The 21,125-nt window shown below is 44.9% G+C and overlaps 1 protein-coding gene across 3 annotated transcripts in view; it reads right to left on the bottom strand.

Annotated features, from left to right (window-relative positions):
- ETS1 (ETS proto-oncogene 1, transcription factor) overlaps positions 1–21,125 on the bottom strand; it is a 130,043-nt gene that overhangs the window by 52,857 nt on the left and 56,061 nt on the right. The window contains exon 1 of one of the 3 annotated variants that reach the window (XM_020808932.3): positions 17,242–17,917. The exons of the other annotated variants lie outside the window; for them this stretch is intronic. Coding sequence (XP_020664591.1) covers positions 17,242–17,323 — 82 coding nt within the window. The 5' untranslated portion in view covers positions 17,324–17,917. Of the gene's footprint in view, positions 1–17,241; positions 17,918–21,125 lie in introns of those variants that run through there. 3 annotated transcript variants of the gene reach the window in all.

The following is a 21,125-nucleotide window of genomic DNA, read 5'->3' on the forward strand; positions in this document are numbered from 1 at the left end:
GTTATCATGTGGCTAAGTGGTCAGAGTGATGCCAGTTTGAGTTCATTGTATCCCACCTGTGTCTGCCACTTCCAGTTTACTGGGAAAAAGGTGAGATATAAATGTAACTGACTGACCCACCTCCTTTCGTGCTTGTCAAGGTGTGAGGACAGCAGGGGTGGAAAGCTCTTGCCCACATTTTAAAACTTCACACAGATACATCACTGGCAGACCTGGCAGACCATCAGTTTACAGCAAGGGCTGGAAGTTATGTGATCCTAGAGAAGATGCTAATATGCCACCGGAATGCAACTCCCATCAATCCCAGTCACAACGGCCATTGGTCAGGCATCATGGGAGTTGTGGGCTGAGATGTCTAAACATGAGGTTGGTAGACACTGGTCTACATTAACTGGCTGTGGCTTGAGATCTAAAAGTCTAGAACAGTAGTTTACTCAACCTTGGGTAACCCAAGTGTCCTTGGACTGCAACTCCCAGAAAGCCCAGCCAGCAAAGCTGGTGATGAAGGCTTCTCAGAACTGCAGTTCAAGAATACCTGGGTTACCCGGGCTTGGGAACCACTGTCCTAGAGTGAGTCAAGGAAGCCCGCTTCTAATCCTCAGGCTAGATGTCATCTATCTCAGTGGTCCCCAACCTGGGGCCTCCAGATGTTCTTGGACTACAACTCCCAGAAGCCTTCACCACCACCTCTGCTTGTCAAGATTTCTGGGAGATGAAGTCCAAGAACATCTGGAGGCCCAAGGTTGGGGACCACTGATCTATCTCATTGCAGAGGATGCTCTGGCCAATACATGTCAGAGAACAGACAGCAGGAGATGATATAACTGCATCCTAATAATAAAGTTGATATGCTGCCCTGTTTTGGGCATGTTAATTCAGGAGCTCATCTAAGGCAGTGGTCCCCAACCTTGGGCCTCCAGATGTTCTTGGACTTCAACTCCCAGAAATCTTGGCCAGTAGAGGTGGTGGTGAAGGCTTCTGGGAGTTGTAGTCCAAGAACACCTGGAGGCCCAAGGTTGGTGACCACTGATCTAAGGGACTACAGAGAATTGCAACCTTAGTTGATATCAGTACAGATGGGAGTTTGCAAAAATTAAGAATCATCATAGTTTGTACACCAGCTAAAATTAAGATGGCCAAAAATCCAGTTAGATCTTATTCTGGCGCTCTTCTTTACCTTTAATAACATCCTGACCTCTAAAGGAGATGAAGTTGCTTTATCTTTAAAAGCTGGCAATCCCAGCTGGAAAATGCCAAAAAAGGTATCTAACTCAGAGACCAGTTCATCGACCTAGCATCACACAAACACTATTAGCCATTGGGTTCCAAGACTGAGTCATGGACAGGACTAAACCCGCAGGATAAAGAGGGCATTCCAGCTAGATCATTCATCCACAATGGAACCGCACTAATTGGGTCCTCCCTGCTCCCTTCACTTTGCCAATTTCTAGTGCACCTGGAGAAAATGTGGAAGATGAAACCACTGACAAATATTTATTATTTAGTCCACAATATTTAGAGGAAGAATGCAAGCATGGCCAGATGTCAAAGAAGTGAGAAAGCTTTTGGCCTGCACAGCAAACCAGTTTAACTCTGTATCTTCTTCGTGGAGGCTGGATTGAACAAGGAGGACCAGCAAGGATGGATTTCATAGCTAACAAGGAACAGAAACACACTGTCTCTGGCTTTTTCTGGATAGGAGTGTCACACACAGTTCTGCTAGCATGTGATTCACTTCTGACACTCAAGATCAAGAGTGGATAATAATGTCTTCATTGGGCCATTGAAACACCACCAGAAGGCAAGCTTCTGACTCCAGTTTTTAGTGGTCCAGCAAAGCCATCACCATCCCTTGGTTCTGAATTTCATGTATGGTTCACATGGTTGTGTTTCTTTTTTTACTTCCGCAATGGAGTGTGGGTGTGGATACAGGCAGGGTAGGCAGCCCATGATCCTACAGGCACCGTCTGCCATAATTTCCTCAGCTTTGACTAGGGCTGGTGACAGCTTAGGTTTTTTTGTTGTTGTTTTTGTTTATCAAAAGCATGCATTTAAAAAAAAAGTCTATCAACATCTACATGACGTTGGCGGAATAAGATTTTTAATTAAAAATGTTTTTCATTAAAAAAAATTAAAGCTGAGGTTCATGGAAATTAACTAATAACTTATCTGTTACATTTATGTCCCACTCTTTCTTCAATGGGATGTATCTTCTCATCATGTTATTCCCCCACAACCACCATGTGAGATAGATCAGGGTGAGAAAGATACGAGACCAAAGTCACCCAGAGTTTCGTGGTCCAACTTTCCAAGTTGGAGTCCAACATTCTAACCCACTACTCCACACTAACAGTGACAGTGCACAAATATAGAGCTAAGAAGAAATTCAATAGTGCAATACTATATATGTTTGTCTACAAGACTTGCCACACTATCTTAAATATGTCTTCTTGTTACATGCGTTTTTTAAGCTCCTTAGCAACTCTGTAGAGCAGTGGTTTGGATCTCCTGATGGTCATGGATTAAAAGTCCCAGGAACCCTCACCATTACCAGTTCTGGTCTGGATTTCTTGGAGCTGTAGTCCATCTAGAGACCCAAGACTGGGAGCCTGTATTTTACTGGATTGCAGACTAAAATAAAATGGAATTCAAATTAAGGGAAAAACCCAAAAAGATAAAAGTCAAGAACCCTGAAGTGACATTTAACTGTCAAATTGAGTTTTTCATTATTATTATTTTTACAGAACTTTGCTTTTAAAAAAAACAGTAAACATCTCAGTCTATTCTCCTGCCTTATGGAACAGACCGACTCAATCGCATTACAAAGGTGGCTGAGTATAATAATAAAGGTTAGTATCAATGTATAACTCACACAGAGGTAAACACAAGCTTACGTTCATTACGTGAGAAATTGTTACAGCCTGCACGCCAGGGTCACTATGGTTATCCTAACATGTGCTATTGGGGTGGCTGAGGCTGAGAGCATATGATGTGCCAGATGTTAGTGGACAACAACTCCCATCATCCTCTACTATTGGAATATGCTGGCTAGCCACCAGCTGAAAAACAGTTCCGTTTGTTTCCACTTTTCTCAAACTATTTTCCTTCCAGCTAGTTATTAAAATAAATAACTGTTTAACAATCTCCCTTTGAGAAAGGCCTTAGCTGTTTTTCCCCTCCCTTCTCCATTTATCCCTACAGACAGGAGATAGTTCTGTGTTTGGACCCCATCCTCCAGAACCCCACAGTCAGCATGGACATTCCCATTCCGGGACTTATGGTCCACGAAACAACCCCTTTTCTCAATTCTGCTTTTTCCTTCAGGGTTCATGTATTTTTTAGATTGTAACTTGTGGGCAACTACGGCTGTGTTTTTATTGGTCTTATATAAACTGCTCAGGAGCCTTTCAGACTGCGAAGTAGGGTTAAAATGCCTGTATAAATATTGTTTTTGCAAACCAGGGGCCTGGCATATTACATGACAAATGAGAGGATGATCTACTTGACGACACTATAATTGGAGTCATTATGCTACAAACAGAGGACTCAGTGAAATACTAAGAGCAAGAATGGAAGGATGTTTTTTTTTTCTCCTAAAGGCTGGCAAGGGCCTTAAGACCACCTTAAGGAGCAGGTACTCCAGAATGCAAAATCTGGGCATCTTAAATATTCCTAAGGAAGAGCAGAGGTATTGGGGTTAACCACGACAGCCTGCAGAAGATACTGAAGAAACTGAAGAAGCTGCCCGTAGTAAAAGAGGAACAGATCTCCATGGCTCCACCACAGAGCAGATACCATTCATAAAAAAAAGCTCACCCCTGACAACTCCAATTAAATGGATCTTGTAGTAAGTAAGCAACTGAAAAGCCCTTTGCTGAAAACTCTGGGGAGCTGAGGTCCATTTGAGAAGATTCAATGCCAGGCAATGTGGAGAGATTGGGTCCAAAATCTCCATCAATTCATGGTTTTCATGGGGTGACCTTGGCCAATCCCTCTTTCTGAATCCAACCAACCTCACACTTTGTGAGCATAAAGAGCAGGACAAACATACATACGTCTTGGACATCTGGGAGCTCTAGTAACTAATATGGTAATTAATAATGTGCTAAGCATCCTTCAGTCACTATGGTATCGTACTCTGCATGGAGGACGAACAGCATCTAGTGTGGCTGAGAAGGCCAATTCGAGAGTGACAATCCCTTCCACACTGAAGACAAATTCAATCTGTCCCCTTTCCAGCTCCCTGATTTTGCTGCTTTCGTGACTGCCTCTTTGCCTCGGCCTGCTGGACAAGAGTCTCTTCAAATTGGGAGAGGCCGTGATGCACCGCCTGCCTCCAGGCGGAATGCTCCGATGTCAGGGTTTCCCATCTGTTGAGGTCCATTTCCACTCTTCCACACATTTGGAAGCCATGCTTCCAAATGTGTCAAACAAACCACAGCCCACTGATAAGGTATTCTGGCTCACCAAGAGCCTGACCACCCTCTTGTTTCTGCAGTAAAGCAGAAGTATTTAATAGGTGTCTGGTGGGCCACCATATGAGGAGGGGAAATTGGATAGCTAGATGGACAGCAATGTACCAGCTGACCTAGAAAAAAGAATGATAGCCCCTTACTCTGCTTGTGTGCCTTTATATACAAACAGGCATGCTTAACAATGAAGCCAACTTCCTAATCAGGGGCCAATCAAGCATTTTACAATTACAATTCCCAGCTCGCTGGTATGCTTGCCTGAGATGGTGGAAGCTGCAGCCCAACCCATGTGGAGGTCACCAGGCTGGAACTAACCATTTTCATCTGATCACACCTATAGAACAAGCCACTGTCCAAAAGCAGAGAAATGAAGCCTATGAAACACACACACACACACACACACACACGTGCATGCGCGCGCGCACACACACACACACACACACACACACACACACACACACACACACACACACACACATGCACGTTGGCAGCCCAACAGATTGCAAAATGAATGCTCCTGTTTCAGGGTGAAGACTTCAGAAATCTGGCGGCATCTGAAAGCTTTCCCCAAGGCTTTGAGCCCAACACTCAGAAAGCAAAACCACAGTTTCAACATGTACCTGTTTTGCATGTGTGACTGATATTTAAACGCCATGCATAGTCAGATCTGTTTGTTGCATCAAGAGCAGACTGCACCGTTCCAAGAGTTCAGTTATGGGCAACTCAAGGACCAGTGAGAAAACATAAAGCAAACACTGTCAACTTTACAAGAAAATTGTTGCTGAAGTGCATAGCCCATGATTCCAAGCTGGCATGTCAATGGTTGGGCCAAGATGCAGTCCAGACATTTCCGGAGGGGCACAGGTTTCCCTCCCCACAGTTTCAGAGGCTGCCATCCTCAGCCTCCCCCTACATATTTCCACTTGTGTCATCCCTAGACACCATAGCGGTGATGGAAACTGTAGTCCAGCACATGAAGAAAGCATCAAGTTCAGGAAGGATTGGTCAGGGAGCAGGAAGAAACCTCAATGTCCATTTAACTAATGCAGGGAATTCTCAGCCACAGCTCCTCTGATGAAACTATGGATCTCAAATGTTTACTTATCTGTACTCTCTCCGTGTATATCTACACAAGACAGGTGGACAGAGGTTTGATGCTATTCAAACAACCAAGGTTCCATCTTACAGAATGTTGGGATCTGAGAAGTTTCTTCTGCAGTTACTACAATACTCTAACTTCAGCTAACATAGCCAATAGTCAAAGATGATGGGCGTTGTAGTAGAGTACCAACAACAGGAGGACCTCAGGTTTCTCAGTCCTCATTCAGAAGTCTATTAGGACCATTGAGATACTGTTCTAAATAAATAAGCCAGAATGTCAGCAGAACAATAATGCAATAGCTTCTCAGAGGTAATCCAATACCTTTTGCCATCTGGAGCCAAGAAATAAAGACAACAACCCTTCTATATACAAAACCCACCTCAAAAGGCAGATCAGTATTTCAGTATTAACTGCTTCCCTCTTGCTGGATCATCTTCAGCCATTTTTGCCATATTCCTAATTTTGCCCAATGCAACGGCTGTGACTGCCAAGTCAACGGCACCCCATTCCTAAGATTTAAGGGGCAAATCCTGAAACTCAGGGAAGAGGCCACAAAACCTGAGACCTTGTGAACCTAGGAGTGGCCCAAGTGAAAACACAGAACTGCAAGCTGGACAGTGGCAGAGTCCATCCAACTTTGCAGAGAAATAGGAGAATTCAAATACTCAGCGGTTTCACTCCATTGGCCTTCTTGCAACCTGCTGGTCTCCAGATATGTTAAACTTCACCTCCCAGTTAAAAAAAAAAATGGTCTAACACAGCTGGAGAAGGCCAGACTGGGGGAAGCCTGTTCTGCAGTCAACTCCTGCTGACATTTCTTATTGTTTATGTCATTATCCAATGAATCCCAAGTACTTTAAGTATTTTTCCTGGATGGGGACTGGGGCTTTTAGACATGCAAATTATAGGTCTGCATTCCTGTGAGTTTTCTCCTTGACTTGCAAATGCTGCCAAGAGTGTGTCAAGGATTCTAGATGGCTTTCACACTGGAAGAGGTGAAGAAGGCGGACAAAGGTGCCCATAGATTGGCTGGCAACTCATTTAAAGATTGAAACTAAACCCCTCCACACTCTTTCCTGTCATCATCTAAACGAGCCATATATGGAGACATTTTGCTTTTTTTTCAGTGTCATCATAATCAAATCTTCTTCGTACAGCATGATCAGAATCCTCCCACCCTTACATCTTCCCCTCTCCCCAAAGAAGCCCATCTTGTACCAGGTGCCTTTATCTATAGCTACCACAGAACTGTAGGATCCTGTATTGGAACATACTCCCAAAAGAAATTTACCAAGCACTTAACACTGTTCATTTTAGGCACCTGTTTTTCAAACAGCTTGCACAGCTCCCATGATACGGATGGGATATTATTTCTGATCTGTGTCTGTTTTTATACTCTTTGGTTGACCAATATATCTGTGCCATTGTTACCTGGTGATGATTAGCATTTTTAATTCATATGTTGTAAATCACAGCTATACTGAATGGGCACAAAAATCCAAGAGTTTTATTTCGAAGCTGTCTGTGTTCTGGGCTGTCAAGTTGGAACCATCTTGTAGTGACCCTAATAGGGCTTTCAAAGTAAGTGAGATATTTAAGGAGTGGTTTTGCCAGTTCCACTCCCTCAGCCAGTTTCCATGGCTGATCAAGGACTTGAACCCTGTTCTCCAGACTCCTAGTCCATCACTCTATCTACTATACCAGATGGGGAACCCTATTTAGGAGCCATGTGCCATTAAAGCATTTGGGCTTCTGCAAGACACCTCTTATTTTAAAATGAAAAATAGAATGGTTACCTCCATTACCAGAGGGTCAGGGAAATATTTTGAGGTTAAGATCTTGCAGGTCTTACCTCTGTGTTTTTAGCCACATGAATGTCATACCCTTCCCATATGCAACAGCTTTAAACTTACAGGTATGGCCACTGACTGTCAGATGAGGGCACATCTGAACATGTATAGAGGGGGCCCCTCTCCCCCAAGCAAGTACAGCCTGGTTCCACACCCTGAAAATCCAAGGTAGACAGCTGGATTCCAGTACTGGATAGAATCTCCTTTTTCTGCTGACTAGAGCTGATTGGAGGCATGGGCCGCAAACATCTGGAGGGCTGCAACTACAGCAAAGCCACAACTGTGGAATTATGGGGGGGGGCTGAAAATTTCTGGAAGAGTTACAGCTGTCAAGTGCAGTTTTAGAATATGATACTGACGAGCCTGTCGCCAGATGACTCAGGCAGGGCTGACTTCAGCACTATGCACTGTTATACTTGCCTGGATAAAGTGGGGAGGAGAAGGTGTATGCCGCTTTGAACTCACTGCAGGAAAAGTGGGATATAAATGTAACAAATGATAAATAGAAGAAACCACAGAGACCAGTTGGGCATGCATTCTTACCAACCTATTATATATTACAATTTACAGTGGGGTCTCTACTTAAGAACGTCCCTACTTAAGAACAATCCAACTTAAGAACAGCTCCATTTGCTAAATTTTGCTTCTACTTGAGAACAGAAATCCAAGATAAGAACAGGGAAAAAAAAACCTTTCCTGCTCTTTTTTTAACCTTAGGTCATCTTAGGTTAAAAAAAATTCTCCCCCTAGTGGTAGAGTACGTATTAACCAGCTTTGCATTAGTTCCTATGGGAACTAATGCTTCAATGTACGAACGCACCTCTACATAACAAAAAAACAGCCAGAACGGATTAATTGGTTTTCAGTCCATTCCTATGGGAAATTTTGCTTCAACTTAAGAACGTTTCAACTTAAGAACACCATTCCAAAACCGATTAAGTTCTTAAGTAGAGGTTCCACTGTAGTTTCTATGGACGGAAAAGAGCAGATACGGATTAAATGGTTTTCAATGCATTCCTATGGGAAATGCAGATTCAACATAAGAACTTTTCAACTTGAGAACCACCTTCCAATACGGATTAAGTTCTTAAGTAGAGACCCCACTGTATCTTTTTCTCTGCTCCTTCCTTATACAACTACTAGCAACAGATGTTCAGTACCTATCAGCATCATCAGTTCTAACTTATGGCGACCCTTTTCAGGGTTTTCCAGGTAGGGAGTACTCAGAAGTGGTTGGTTTACCATTCCCTACTTCTGGGGGGGGCACCTTGAGACTCTGCAGCTTGCCCAAGGCTACATAGGATGCCTCTCAGAAGGTCCAGAGAGGAATTGAACTCCCAGCTTCTGGCTCCACCACTGAGCTATCCGGCCAGTTTTCAAATTCAAAGGACAAATTGATCAAATTTATTAGCAAATCTCCTAGCCTGTGCAGTCGAGGTGTTTCTAGACTGCCAAACCCTGCATTCTTCTCTACTGACTATTTTCACTACAGTTGGTGGCTGCACTCGGCTTACCCTGGATTAAAATAATGTTTGGAAACCAAGACAACCAACCAACCATGACTGGATGGTCTCCTTTCACACCTGAAGCAAGAGTTCCCACACTGCAACCTTTGCAGTGAAACATCCCCTCCTCAAAAACCTCCTGTGTTCTTGCTTGCTTGCTTTCCCTCTGCTTGGCCCTTCATTCATCATCACATCCAGCATTTAAATACAGTGGACCCTCTACTTACGGAATTAATCCGTATTGGAACGGTGGCGGCAGGTCGAAAAGTCCGTAGGTCGAGTCTCCATTGACCTACAATGCATTGAAAACTGATTAATCCGTAACCGGCTGTTTTTGTTCCGTTTTTGTTCCGTTTTGGTTATTTTCTGGTCTGTAGGTCAATTCTCCAGCTGCAAGTTGAACCTAAATTTTGCGGCCAGAGAAGTCTGTAACTTGAAAAGTCTGTAAGTCGAGCCGTCTGTAAGTCGAGGGTCCACTGTAGTTTAAAATTAATTTTGATGAATTTGCTAATTGCCCAAACACTAGGGATGTTCCTAGTTGTTTGTTTACACAGTTGTTTGTTAGGTTACAGTAAATAAATATTAGGCATCCTATTTGTGGCCAAGAAGAAAAAATTCCATTTTTTTCTAGTCTCAAATGTAATCAGATTGTCTGATATATTTATCTTTGAATATCTTTCTCTTGATCTGTCAAAATAAATGTACTGAACTGTGAGTTAACTACATTTCTAGCCCACCTTCTTCCGATGAACTCAATGTGATCACTCTTTTTCCCTTGTCTCAATTGTATCCTCAGAAGACCCTTGACCTTGACTCAAAGCCAACTTGTGAAGTTCATGCCCAAGTGGGGATTTGAAACCAGGCCTCTTATATTGAGTCCACTATTCTCGCCACTACACCACAATGCTGGCGCAATCCTAACTCAAATATGTGCTTTGAGTTTTGCCGGCAAAACTGCTCTGTTGGTAAGAAAACAAAAAATTATAAAGAGTGAAGATGATATAGATGGAAGGAAAAGCTGAATTATGCAACTCTGCAGCACAACAGACTATGCCAGAACATGGTTAGTCTGAGGTAGTTCTCGTAAGCCGGCCGAGCATCAGTTCAGCTGGGGCTTGGCCATCTTGGTTAGTTAGTGCTCTGATGGTCTTAAGGCTCAGCTCTGCTTCCTAACAATATATTCCAAATCATGTTCACACAGTGGAAGCTAAACATTTGACTTTGGGAATGTAATTCACCCCTTCAGCAGGCATGGCTTCTTGGCTGGACATTGCTTCAATATAACAGAATTAACTGGAGCGTAGTGGTATAGAAAGCTGCCCTATATTGAGTCAGATGCATCTAGTATAGGGGGGTTTCGGGGGGGGAATACACAGCTCTCCAGAGTTTTAGAAAAATGCCTTTCTCACCCCACTTTGAGATGTCACAGACTGAACTGGGACCTTGCTCACGTAAAGCATGTGCTCACGTAAAGCATGTGCTTTACGTGAGCAAGGAGCCAGAGTTACACTGGCCATCATTATATTCATTAAAGCATTCTTTCAGAAGCAAACTGGGGGAGTGTTTAAACCAGATAATTAACCATCTTCCTTTCCACAGCTCAAAAACAGAAGCCACTGGAACTCAAATCACTAGGAAATTAATGGGGGGAGTGGCAGTTTCCAGCATTCTCAACAGCCCAAGTTTGAACTTTGGGTCAACTTGAAAACGCCTGCAGTCTTCCACTGCACAGGAAAAATCAGATTTAAACTTTAATGGGTTTGTTAACATGCTGGAGAGAAACTGATCTTAAGAGGACTGGAAGAAGTGGGCCCCTCAGTATAACTTTAAAGTGCACAACAACACCAGCAGGAAATAATTCTCTTCCCACTCACAAGATTTTTGATTCCCAGGAACCCAAGCTAGTTTTTTTTAAAAAATAATAACAACAACACAAGAGAAGCAAACACACTGGTCTCCGTTTCTTCCATCTACAAAAATATTTGACCAGCAATTTACTGCCAGGAGAAGTTAAAGTTTAAACAAGTCAGCTTTCCTTTGTCTGACCGGCAAATTCAATTCCCACAGCCCTCTCCTTTCCCAAAACCCACATCTGACTTCAGCCCCTAAGAGTTCTCACCTGGAAGAGAGCATTTTCATATCCTAGCAAAGCACAGGAATTCTCTTAAACTGCTCTTTGCTGGAAGCAATGTTGTAAAACATAGGTGGGCCCAAGGCAATCAAGGTCTCCTGGGAAATCACTGGTGATTTGCAAAGCGATCAGCAAGAGATCCTGATCCCCTCAGGTCTAACAACAGGGACCAGGTCTCTCCCACTGAAACTTGGCTGCTGAAACGCAGATAGTTTGGGGGTGTGGGGAAGGAAGAGATTTGTGTTTGAAAGGACTACAAGATCAGTTCTAAAGCCACTTCCTGCTCTGAGCATTGTAGTCCATCACTCTCAGTGCACACCTCAAAACGTATTACCCCAAGCCAAATGGGTGGGTTACATTGTTTTAGTAAAATAAATTAAACCACAATAGATTCAGCAAACTGAGAATCTATCCAACCCTAATATGAAGCCAGCCATTGCACGTTCTAGCATCCTTGATCACCAGAGCATAGATCCAACTGGTTTTCCCAACTTGAGTAGGTTCATTGAATCAAGAGAATTTACAGAAGTCCCATTACTATTCACCCTTCAGCATTGGATTTAATGGGTCTGCTCTAATGTGGACTAGTATTTGGATTAGGGACATGTTTATATACAGACACGTACCTGAGAATTGATGTTGTCTTTACTTATATACATTTATCATCTTTTTAATATCATTTTTCTAAGATATAGCTGAATGGCAGTCTGCATCATTGAAAAACAAAGTACAACCCATGCAAAGGTGTTAATACGAATCCTCCATGCCCATCAGAAAGTTGGGGAGTTGTTTTCAAAAAGGTGGGCAACATATGGCCCCCTAGATATTTAGTAGACTACAACTCCCATAAAACCAGGCCAAGATAACTGCGAGGGATGATGGGAGGAGCAATCCAGGAATTCCTGCATACCTGCCTTTTACCCAGCCTCGCCTAATGAGACAATAAGTGGTTTTGATCCCTCTCCAAAACACCCTTCAGGCAGGCAGGCAGGTGTCAATGCTGGAGAAGGGCACTGGGGATCTTTAGGGGTGCTATCAACCCTAAAAATGATACCCCAAATAAGGCCTTTCTGGCAGGTTGTAATGTGGCAGTGGTGAGAAGGGGCAGCTTCCATGCAGGAGAACACACTTCCAGATGTAATCTTTGAATGGTAGAACTGGAAGGAGCCCTATGGATCATTGGGTACAGCTCCTGCCAAGGAGGCCCAGTGAGGAAATCAAATTCTCAACCTCTGATTCCGTAGCCAGATGCCTGAAGCAGTGAGCTAACCAGCACTGAAAACATATGAGCATGAGCGGGCAACCTTGTCACGCTTAAGAGCTACATGATCCTCCCCAATGCAACAAAGTTACGGGGGGGGGAGGGCTTCCTGCTTTCCCTGCCAAAATTCATCAGCTCTGTAATAGGCCTGGATGCTGCAGCATCCTCCCACAACATTCCGCCCTATCAGAGACTGTGAGGCTGGGCATCTTTCCCTCCTGTCTCTGCACACGGAAAGAACAGACAAGATGCACCATCTTTTCATCAGCATTTTCAGACGTGTGAATCCAGACAGTGGCTAAGCCAAATGTTGAGGGGGTGGCACAAAAGCCTCAGGTAGCCCAACTCTGACTTAGTGGCTGAAATTCTGTCACTTAGCACAGTCAGTTGCAACTTGAGTAGGCCCACTGAATCAATGGGGATTTGGTGAGTTAATTCCTCTGTAAGTTTCACTGGGCCTACTCTAGTTACAACTACCTATGCTAAGAACAGGATATCAGCCACAGTCTCCTCCAAGAAACAAGCATTTTGAAGCTATTAGGTTTTGGAAGGGTCAAGGATTCATTTTAGATCCAGGTACTCCTGTCCTGCCTAGGGGGAACCAGGAAATGGGGCTTTACACACCCAGAGAAGTCCCCGGCATACATAATCTTCTTTGGGTTTACTCTGCTCCACAACCAAGCAAGGAGTGGGACAATGCTATAATGTCTGGTCCACCATCTCATCATTGACATCCCCCTTGCAATTCATGTATCCAACAGGAATACCTGAAGAGGAAGTGCTATGCACATACAGATGCATATGAGTAAGCCTAGCAGAAAGACCTATGTTGCATGCAAGTCTAATTGCATATGTGATAAAGTCTCTCTTTTGCATATGTCATACGTATAAGCCCACCTGGGTATGTTGATTGTTGACACAATCATGGGCTTAAGCTACAGGATGTCAAAATTAGGCTGAATATCAGGAAAAACATCTTAACTGTTAGAGCAGTATGACAATGGAGGTGGTCAGCACTGCTCCAGCACTGGAAACATTCAAGAAACATTGGTCAACTATCTGTCAGATCTGCTTTGACTTGGATTCCTGTATTGAGCAGGGGATTGGGCTGGATGGCCTTATAGGAACCTTCCAACTTAGTTATTCTTTGATTTTGTGATTCGATGACCACCAAAAAGAGACAGCAATTACTACATGCAGTTTTGCATAAAACTGAATATACTAATTAAAAGAAGCTGATGCAAAATTCTGATTTTAAAAAATAATCTAAATAGAATTAATATGTATCTCAGGCAAGTGATGAGACAGTGGCCACGTTTGAGTCTGATGTTCGGGTTCTCACAAAGGATGGGCACCTTCAAGATCCTGGATCACTCTCTTTATGGTTCTTTATCGTTAAATAAAATCTCGACTGGACCATCTTTCAAATGGAGGACTGTCTACCACAAAATATAGCATGTGTTCACTTTAACCTGGGGAGAGAAGCCTATGCCATGCATGCAGCATTGAGGCATGGCTATAAGGTATGATCTTATTCCAGCTTGCATTTGGTGGTTAAGAAAATCTCTGTGTTCCTCAAACAAGTGTCCTGATTTTTTAAAAAAGGCAACATTTTTCAATATCTGGTGCATTTAACACTTCAAAATGCTTTGCTCAGCCATTTCAGTCCTTGTGTCACCTCTAGCATTACACAAGCATATATGAAGAGCCATGTGGGATCCCAGCAAAATAACCAGCTCCCCATTGATTTCAGTCACGTTCCCCCAGACTTGAGAACCACAGTTTGTTCTAGAACCCATAGTATTTAGAGGTATACTGCCTCTGAACCTGGAGGTTCTACACAGCCATCAGAATAACAGCCAGTGGGGAAAAAACTATCCTCCATAAATATGGATACCTTCCTTTTAACCAACAGCCATTTCCATACTGATGAAATCCAAACATCTAAATAACTCACTGCCTGCTCACCTATGGTTAGTATGAATCACTTCCAGGGGAGCAGGCCAGGAAGCTTTTGAAAAATGAAAGAATGTAGGCTTTTCCTACTTCCACAGCCTTTTATTCTTCTGGTGTGCCACAGATGACTAAGCTGCATGGTGGGCAGGTTATTTAAATTCTTATGGACTAGTAACATTTCTGGATCAGTTTCTAAGGCATGGTGCAATTCTAACTAAACACGGACATCGTACTTTTTGTGTCCCCCTTGCCAATAACCCACCATTATCTCACTTATTTGTACAACAACCCTGAAAGGCTGAAATACCGAAAGAGGAACTGAGAGAACAGTGCCTTGTCTAAGGTGAGCTAGAGAGCTTGTAACAAGCTTTGATTCGTGCAGATTTGTGAATCTTTTTTTGCCTCCTGCAACTCTTGGGGAATGTAAGGCATGATAGCAGCCCCTTCTCCACATCTGATGTTCCAAAGGTGTGTGGATCATCAGATGGACTGGAACACACAGCGTCCTCTACCAGCAAGATCAAGGGCTTTGTTGGCCGATCCTGCTCAGAGCTACACAACTAGCATACAATTGGAGAAGACCATAGTATATTCTTGAACAGTCCTTCTCAAGAGGGGCCATATGGCCTTGTGTGTGGGGGTCACTGGTACATGTTAAGGGGGCCACAGACTGGAAATAATTCTTCAAACATTCCTTTTTAAGGTTTGTTATGAAACTTATATAATCCAGCCTATATTTCTTTCATATTGTGTTTATGGCCAAGAAGGGTTGAGAACGTCTGTTTGAGAGCTTGGAAAAGTAACTTCTATGAATACAGTTCCAAAAATCCTCCAGGCAGTGGCACATTTTCTAGCCCAACCACTTGCAAATGTATTTGTTAATTGCTTTGATCTCCTTTAGGAATCCACGGGCAGGTTCAAATATTGGCTGTCAGCTTTCACACCATCCACCTGGTGCAACCTGACATCGCCTTAAGCTGATCCAAGCCAAAGCCACCTGCGCCAGGCCTGGCAAACCTTCGGGCCTCCAGAAGCTTGAGACTACTACTCCCAGAATCCCATGATTGAGCTGGCACTGGCAAAGGATTGTGGGACTTGTGGTCCAAAACATCTGTAGGCCCAAGGGTTCACCACCTCTGACCTAGACCAACCGGAGCAGTGTGTGCCTTGAAAGCAAAGCATCGGCCAAGATGACTGGCCGGCCATGGCAATCACTTTGCTACAGGTCCTTGTCTTGCATGATCAGGATCCATCCAAGCAGCTTCTCCCCCATCGCAATGCTCCAGCCATGAAAATGCTTAGCCTACAGTGTCAGCTACCAAGTCATATGAGGTTAGGAGATTCATAGCAAGTCCTCCCAACATAGAGCCAGACCAGGCGTGGTGTTAACCACAGACAAGAGCTGCTCACGTTAATGATGGTAACAGTAACATAGCAACACATTACTGAAATAATCTCACCCGATAACATCAAAACACCCGCTTTTCATCATACTATTTTCTCAGACTCGTGGTGGTGGGGAGGTTGGAAATAACCTAGTTACTGCAGCACAGCTATTAAAAAAATATCTTTGTTGAGATAAACATTTTTTAAAAAAATTAGCCTCAGTGAATGTGGAACTGACGTTAGCAGGTTCTTAAAAGAAAAAAGCATCCCAAAATAAGATTTAAGAAAAGTTTTAAAAAAGTTAACTGTATTATTATTACAGCAAGAGAAGGTATGGCTCAACTAGGATTGGGTGGGTGTGTTTATGAATGTTCTTTCTACAGAATAACTTTTTTATATATATTATCAACAAGGAAGGCAGTAGAGGTTTCCTGAATTTTATTCACCCTTGCAACAGAAAAGGTCTCCCATGTCCTTCCTTAACATATTGATTCATTATATTCAAATTCTGCTTCTCCCCATAAAGATCCGAACCACGGATTTAACCCCATTTGCAGTAATTAAAAGGATGACCCAGGGTTACATCTGATCTGTTGATCGTACAAATAAAATTATATTAGTTATATCATATTGTTACTGGAGCTGCGATCTTATAAACCCTCACCTGGGAGTAAGTCCCACCGAAACCAATGGGATTTACCTCTGAGTAGACACAAGATGTGCTCTGTGCATAATAATCTATCTAGTCTTCACAGGAATTCGAACTCAGGACTAGTTACACTAACTACTGCCCCACTCTGCCTCTCGGAAAGAAAACATCTTTTTTTAAAAAAAAGATAGCTAGGAAACTATCTCACTGATTATATTTATTTTCTTTTATCCCGGCCCCTTTCTTAGGTCTTCCTCGGTCCTTGGGCATCTCCAGGCTTTGGGGGCAGGAGGGACCCGGCAGAAATGTGCAACTTTCAGCGGAAAAAAATGAAGACGCTCCAGCGCAATAAAATGCGTGCGTAATTTGCGCCCGAGGGAGGAAGGTATGCCTCCCCTTCGCTCAGCCCACCCAGACGCCGCGAGCGAGTTGCCGGCGCTCTCCTCTCCAGCCAAGCACATCCAGAGGCAAACACCCGGCGCGGCATCGGGCGGCGGCGGGAGAGAGTCTTGCGTGGCTCTGCCCAGGATCCCGGTTTCATCTAGACTAGGGCACCGCTCTCAGCCGACAAGCTGCAGCTCTTAAAACGCAGTGAGAAGATCGGCAAACACTCCCCTCCCGCCTGGTAAACCAGGGCTCAAAATCATCCGTAACGACACGAGCCCACGCGTTGCCCCACGAGGAGCGGGGGAACGAGCCTTTTCGTTACACCTCGAACCCTCCCGGGCCAAACTACCAAGGCAGGAGAGGGAGCATCGTAAGGAGCCCCTGGAAACGCGTTTCCCGAGGATCGCGGAGAAACGAGGGCAGGGTAGGGGCTCCGGGGTGTGTGTGTGTGTGAAACTGACTCCTTCTCTCTCTCTCTCTCACACACACACACACACACACACACCCCTCTCCGGACTGGGGGAGATGCGCCGCCGACTTACCCGGCGAAGGGAAGAGGTCCACCTCGACCTTCTCGGTCTTGATGATGGTGAGCGTGGGCTTGAGGTCCACCGCCGCCTTCATGGTGGGGGACGCGGGCACCGGCGGGGCCTCGACCCCGGTCTGGACGTGGGAAAAAAGGGGGGGTCCTCCCGGGCAGACGGACGGACGGACGGATCGCGCCCCCCGGGCGCCTTTCCTTCCCCGCCTCGGCAAGGGCGAGCGCCTGGCGCGCCTCTGGTCCGGTTCTCCCCCCCCCCCTTGGCGCGCTCGCCTCCTCCCGATCCCGCACCCCTCTTTCTCCCCGAGCGGGCCGCCCGCCTTCGGTGCCGCTGGCTGGCTGGCTGGCTGGCTGGCTCGCTCACACGACCGCGCTCCCTTCCTTCCGCGTTCCCTGTCCGCCTTCTAGGGCGTTTCTCCTTCGAATCGCCTCTCGGCGCGCTCCGCCGGCGCCCCCCCCCTCCCAGCCCAGGAGCGGCTCCAGGGCTAGAGGGAGGGAGAGCGGAGGCCGGCCCTGCGCTCCGTGACAGCGGCCGGGGGTGGGGCAGGCTTTCCTCCGCCCCAGTGGCCTGCTTCCCAAGACCCACAGCCCGGCCCGGCCGGCCGGCCGGCTGGCTGGCCGATAGCCGCCCAAAGGTCCGGGGCCCGCGTAACGGCCCTCCACGTGGCAGCGCTTTTTCCCCCCGACGTTCTTCTTTGGAACGGGCGAAGAGAGGAGAGGGATCGGCTCGAAGGATAGAACCGCCTCGGAGATATTCAGAACATCATCTCTCAATCCCTCCCTCTTGCTTTTAGGGGGAAAAAAATCTGCATTCCTTCACCCGGAGGAATAATAAAACGATGAGCGTACAACTGTAGAGCTGGATGAGACCCTGAACTCTCCGATTCTATACCGAAGTCACTGAGCTATAGTCATCTTAATCATCATCTTGGAACGGCAGAGCTGGAAGGGACCCTATAGATCATCCAATCCAACCATGTCAAGGAAGGGACCCTATAGATCATCCAATCCAGCCCTGTCAAGGAGGCACCCTGGGGAATCAAACTCCCCCTCTCTGGCTCTGTGGTCAGATATTTAAACCACTGAGTATCTAGAATTTGTAGTAGTAATCTTAGAGCTGCTGAGCTGGAAGGGACCCTATGGATCTGCCTCTGTCAAGGACTTGATGGTCCATAGGGTCCCTTGGTTGGGAATTCACCAAACAGTAGGGAACTCCCAACCTCTATTTAAACCACTGAGCTATAAGGGACATCCTGGTTCCTTGTTTGCAGGTCACACATCTGTAAGCATTCAGTCACAGGGCAATGAAAGAGGAGCAAAACTGAATCCTTGATTTGGTTGGGGCTTGCTCTCAAGCAGATTGGGACATGGTGGCCTTCCAGATGATTTTCATCTATAACTCCTATCATCTGGCTTCTGACCTGGGGGTATGACTGCTCTGAAGATTTCATCCAGGAGCTACTCCGGGCATAGCCAATGATGAGAGATGATGGGATTTGCATTTCAAACCACCCTGGAGATCTGCAGTTGCTCACTTGGACAGGAAGGGTGTCTTGACCTTGTGGTATTAATGATGAGTTGCTCATATCAATTATGTCTCCTGCCACACATACACTGTTGACAAGGGGGGAGAAAAGCTGGCAGCCTTTTTTGCTGAGTGGATGAGCGCTAAGGTGAAAGGTGAGTGTATTATGTTGTAATTATCTACAGTACAGCTAAATTCAAAGGTATTTTACTATACAGAAGTGAGCACACCCCCTCACATTTCATAAATATTTTAGTATATCTTTTCATGTGGCAACACTGAAGGAATGACATTTGGCTACAATGTAAAGCAGTGAGTATACACCTTGTACAACAGTGTAAATGTGCTGTCGCCTCAAAATAACACAGCACACAACTATTAATGTCTAAACCACTGGCAACAAAAGTGAGTACACCCCTAAGTGACAATGTCCAAATTGGGCACAATATGTCAATATTTTGTGTGGCCACCATTATTTTCCAGCACTGCCTTAACCCTCTTGGGCATAGAGTTCACCAGAGCTTCACAGGTTGCCACTGGAGTCCTCTTGTCCTCCTCCATGACAACATCACAGAGCTGGTGTGCACCTCCACTTTCCGTTTCTGGATGCCCCACAGATGCTCAATAGGGTTTAGGTCTGGAGACATGCTTGGCCGGTCCATCATCTTTACCCTCAGCTTCTTTAGAAAAGCAGTGGTCATTTTGGAGGTTTGTTTGGGGTTGTTATCAAGTTGGAATACTGCCCTGTGGCCCCGATCATGCTCTGCTTCAGTATGTCACAGTACATGTTGGCATTCATGGTTCCCTCAATGAACTGGAGCTCCCCAGTGCCAGCAGCACTCATGCAGCCCAAGACCATGACACTCCTACCACCATGCTTGATTGTAGGCACGACACACTGGACTTTGTACTCCTCACCTGATTGCTTCCACACACACTTGACACCATCTGAACCAAATACGTTTTTCTTGGTCTCATTGGACCACAGGACATGGTTCCAGAAATCCATGTCCTTAGTCCACTTGTTTGCAGCAAACTGTAGGCAGGCTTTCTTCTGCATCATCTTTAGAAGAGGCTTCCATCTGGGATAACAGCCCTGGAGACCAATTTGATGGTCTGAGCACTGACAAGCTGACCCCTCACCCCTTCAACTTCTGCAGCAATGCTGGCAGCACTCATATGTCTATTTCTGAAAGCCAACCTTCTTTGGTTGACCCTGGTGAGGTCTGTTCTGAGCGGAAGCTGTCCTGTTAAACCATTGTATGGTCTTGGCCACCGTGCTGCAGCTCAGTTTCAGGGTTTTGGCAATCATCTTATAGCCTAGGCCATCTTTATGTAGAGCAAGAATTTGTTTTTTCAGATCCTCAGATAGTTCATTACCATGAGGTGCCACGTGGAACTTCTAGTGACCAGTCTGAGAGAGTGAGAGCGATACTCCTGCCCCCCCACACCCGAGACTTGTGACACTAACAGGTCTCATGACACCAGGGAGGGAAAATGGCTACTTGGGCCCAATTTGGACATTGTCACTTAGGGGTGTACTCACTTTTCTTGCCAACAGTTTAGACATTGATGGCTGTGTGCTGCGTTATTTTGAGGAAACACCACATTTACACTGTTATACAAGCTGCATACTCACTGCCTTACATTGTAGCCAAGTGTCATTCCTGCAGTGTTGTCACATGAAGAGATATACTAAAATATTTATGAAATGTGAGGGGGTGTACTCACTTCTGTGATATACTGTAGCACCTTCAGAGGGCTGCCCAAAGAGTAAAGGTAGATAATTCCACCAATGCCACCCCAACGTCATTAAACAAAGGCACCCCAACATCATTAAGCAAAAGATGGAACATAGTATGCAAAACATTCTATTTTTCTTTCAGAAACTTTGTCCATAAGTACGAGATGAGAAAAGAAGAACCAGTGTTTTATCACTAGCTGTGTGCACCAGCGGGTGGTTAAAGATGGAATTGATCTTAATGCAGTTAAGACTGTGACCTTAATGCCCCCCTTTTTTTACAAGATCCCCTTTGAAATTAAAAGCAGCCAGGAATTTTAGGAAGAAGGTTCTACTTCCAGCTACTATTCCAAACAGAGTAAAGGAACAAGAACTAGCAATTAAGCGACTGTCCAAAACTCTTCGAATGCATTATTGTGCATTCCAATGCATTCTTGTATAGGACGATTGTACCTATTCAGTTGTTAGGACACAATAAGAGCAGAGCTTGGAAAAGTTAATCTTTTAAAAACTGTAATTTTCAGAATGTCCCAGCCAGAGGTGGTAGTGGCAGTAAGAGGAATTCTGGGAATTGTTGTCTAAGGAAAAGAACTTCTCCAAATACAGAAGAGGTTGGATG

The sequence above is a fragment of the Pogona vitticeps genome, chromosome 8, assembly GCF_051106095.1.
Source record: "Pogona vitticeps strain Pit_001003342236 chromosome 8, PviZW2.1, whole genome shotgun sequence".
NCBI classification, from domain to species: Eukaryota; Metazoa; Chordata; class Lepidosauria; order Squamata; family Agamidae; genus Pogona; species Pogona vitticeps.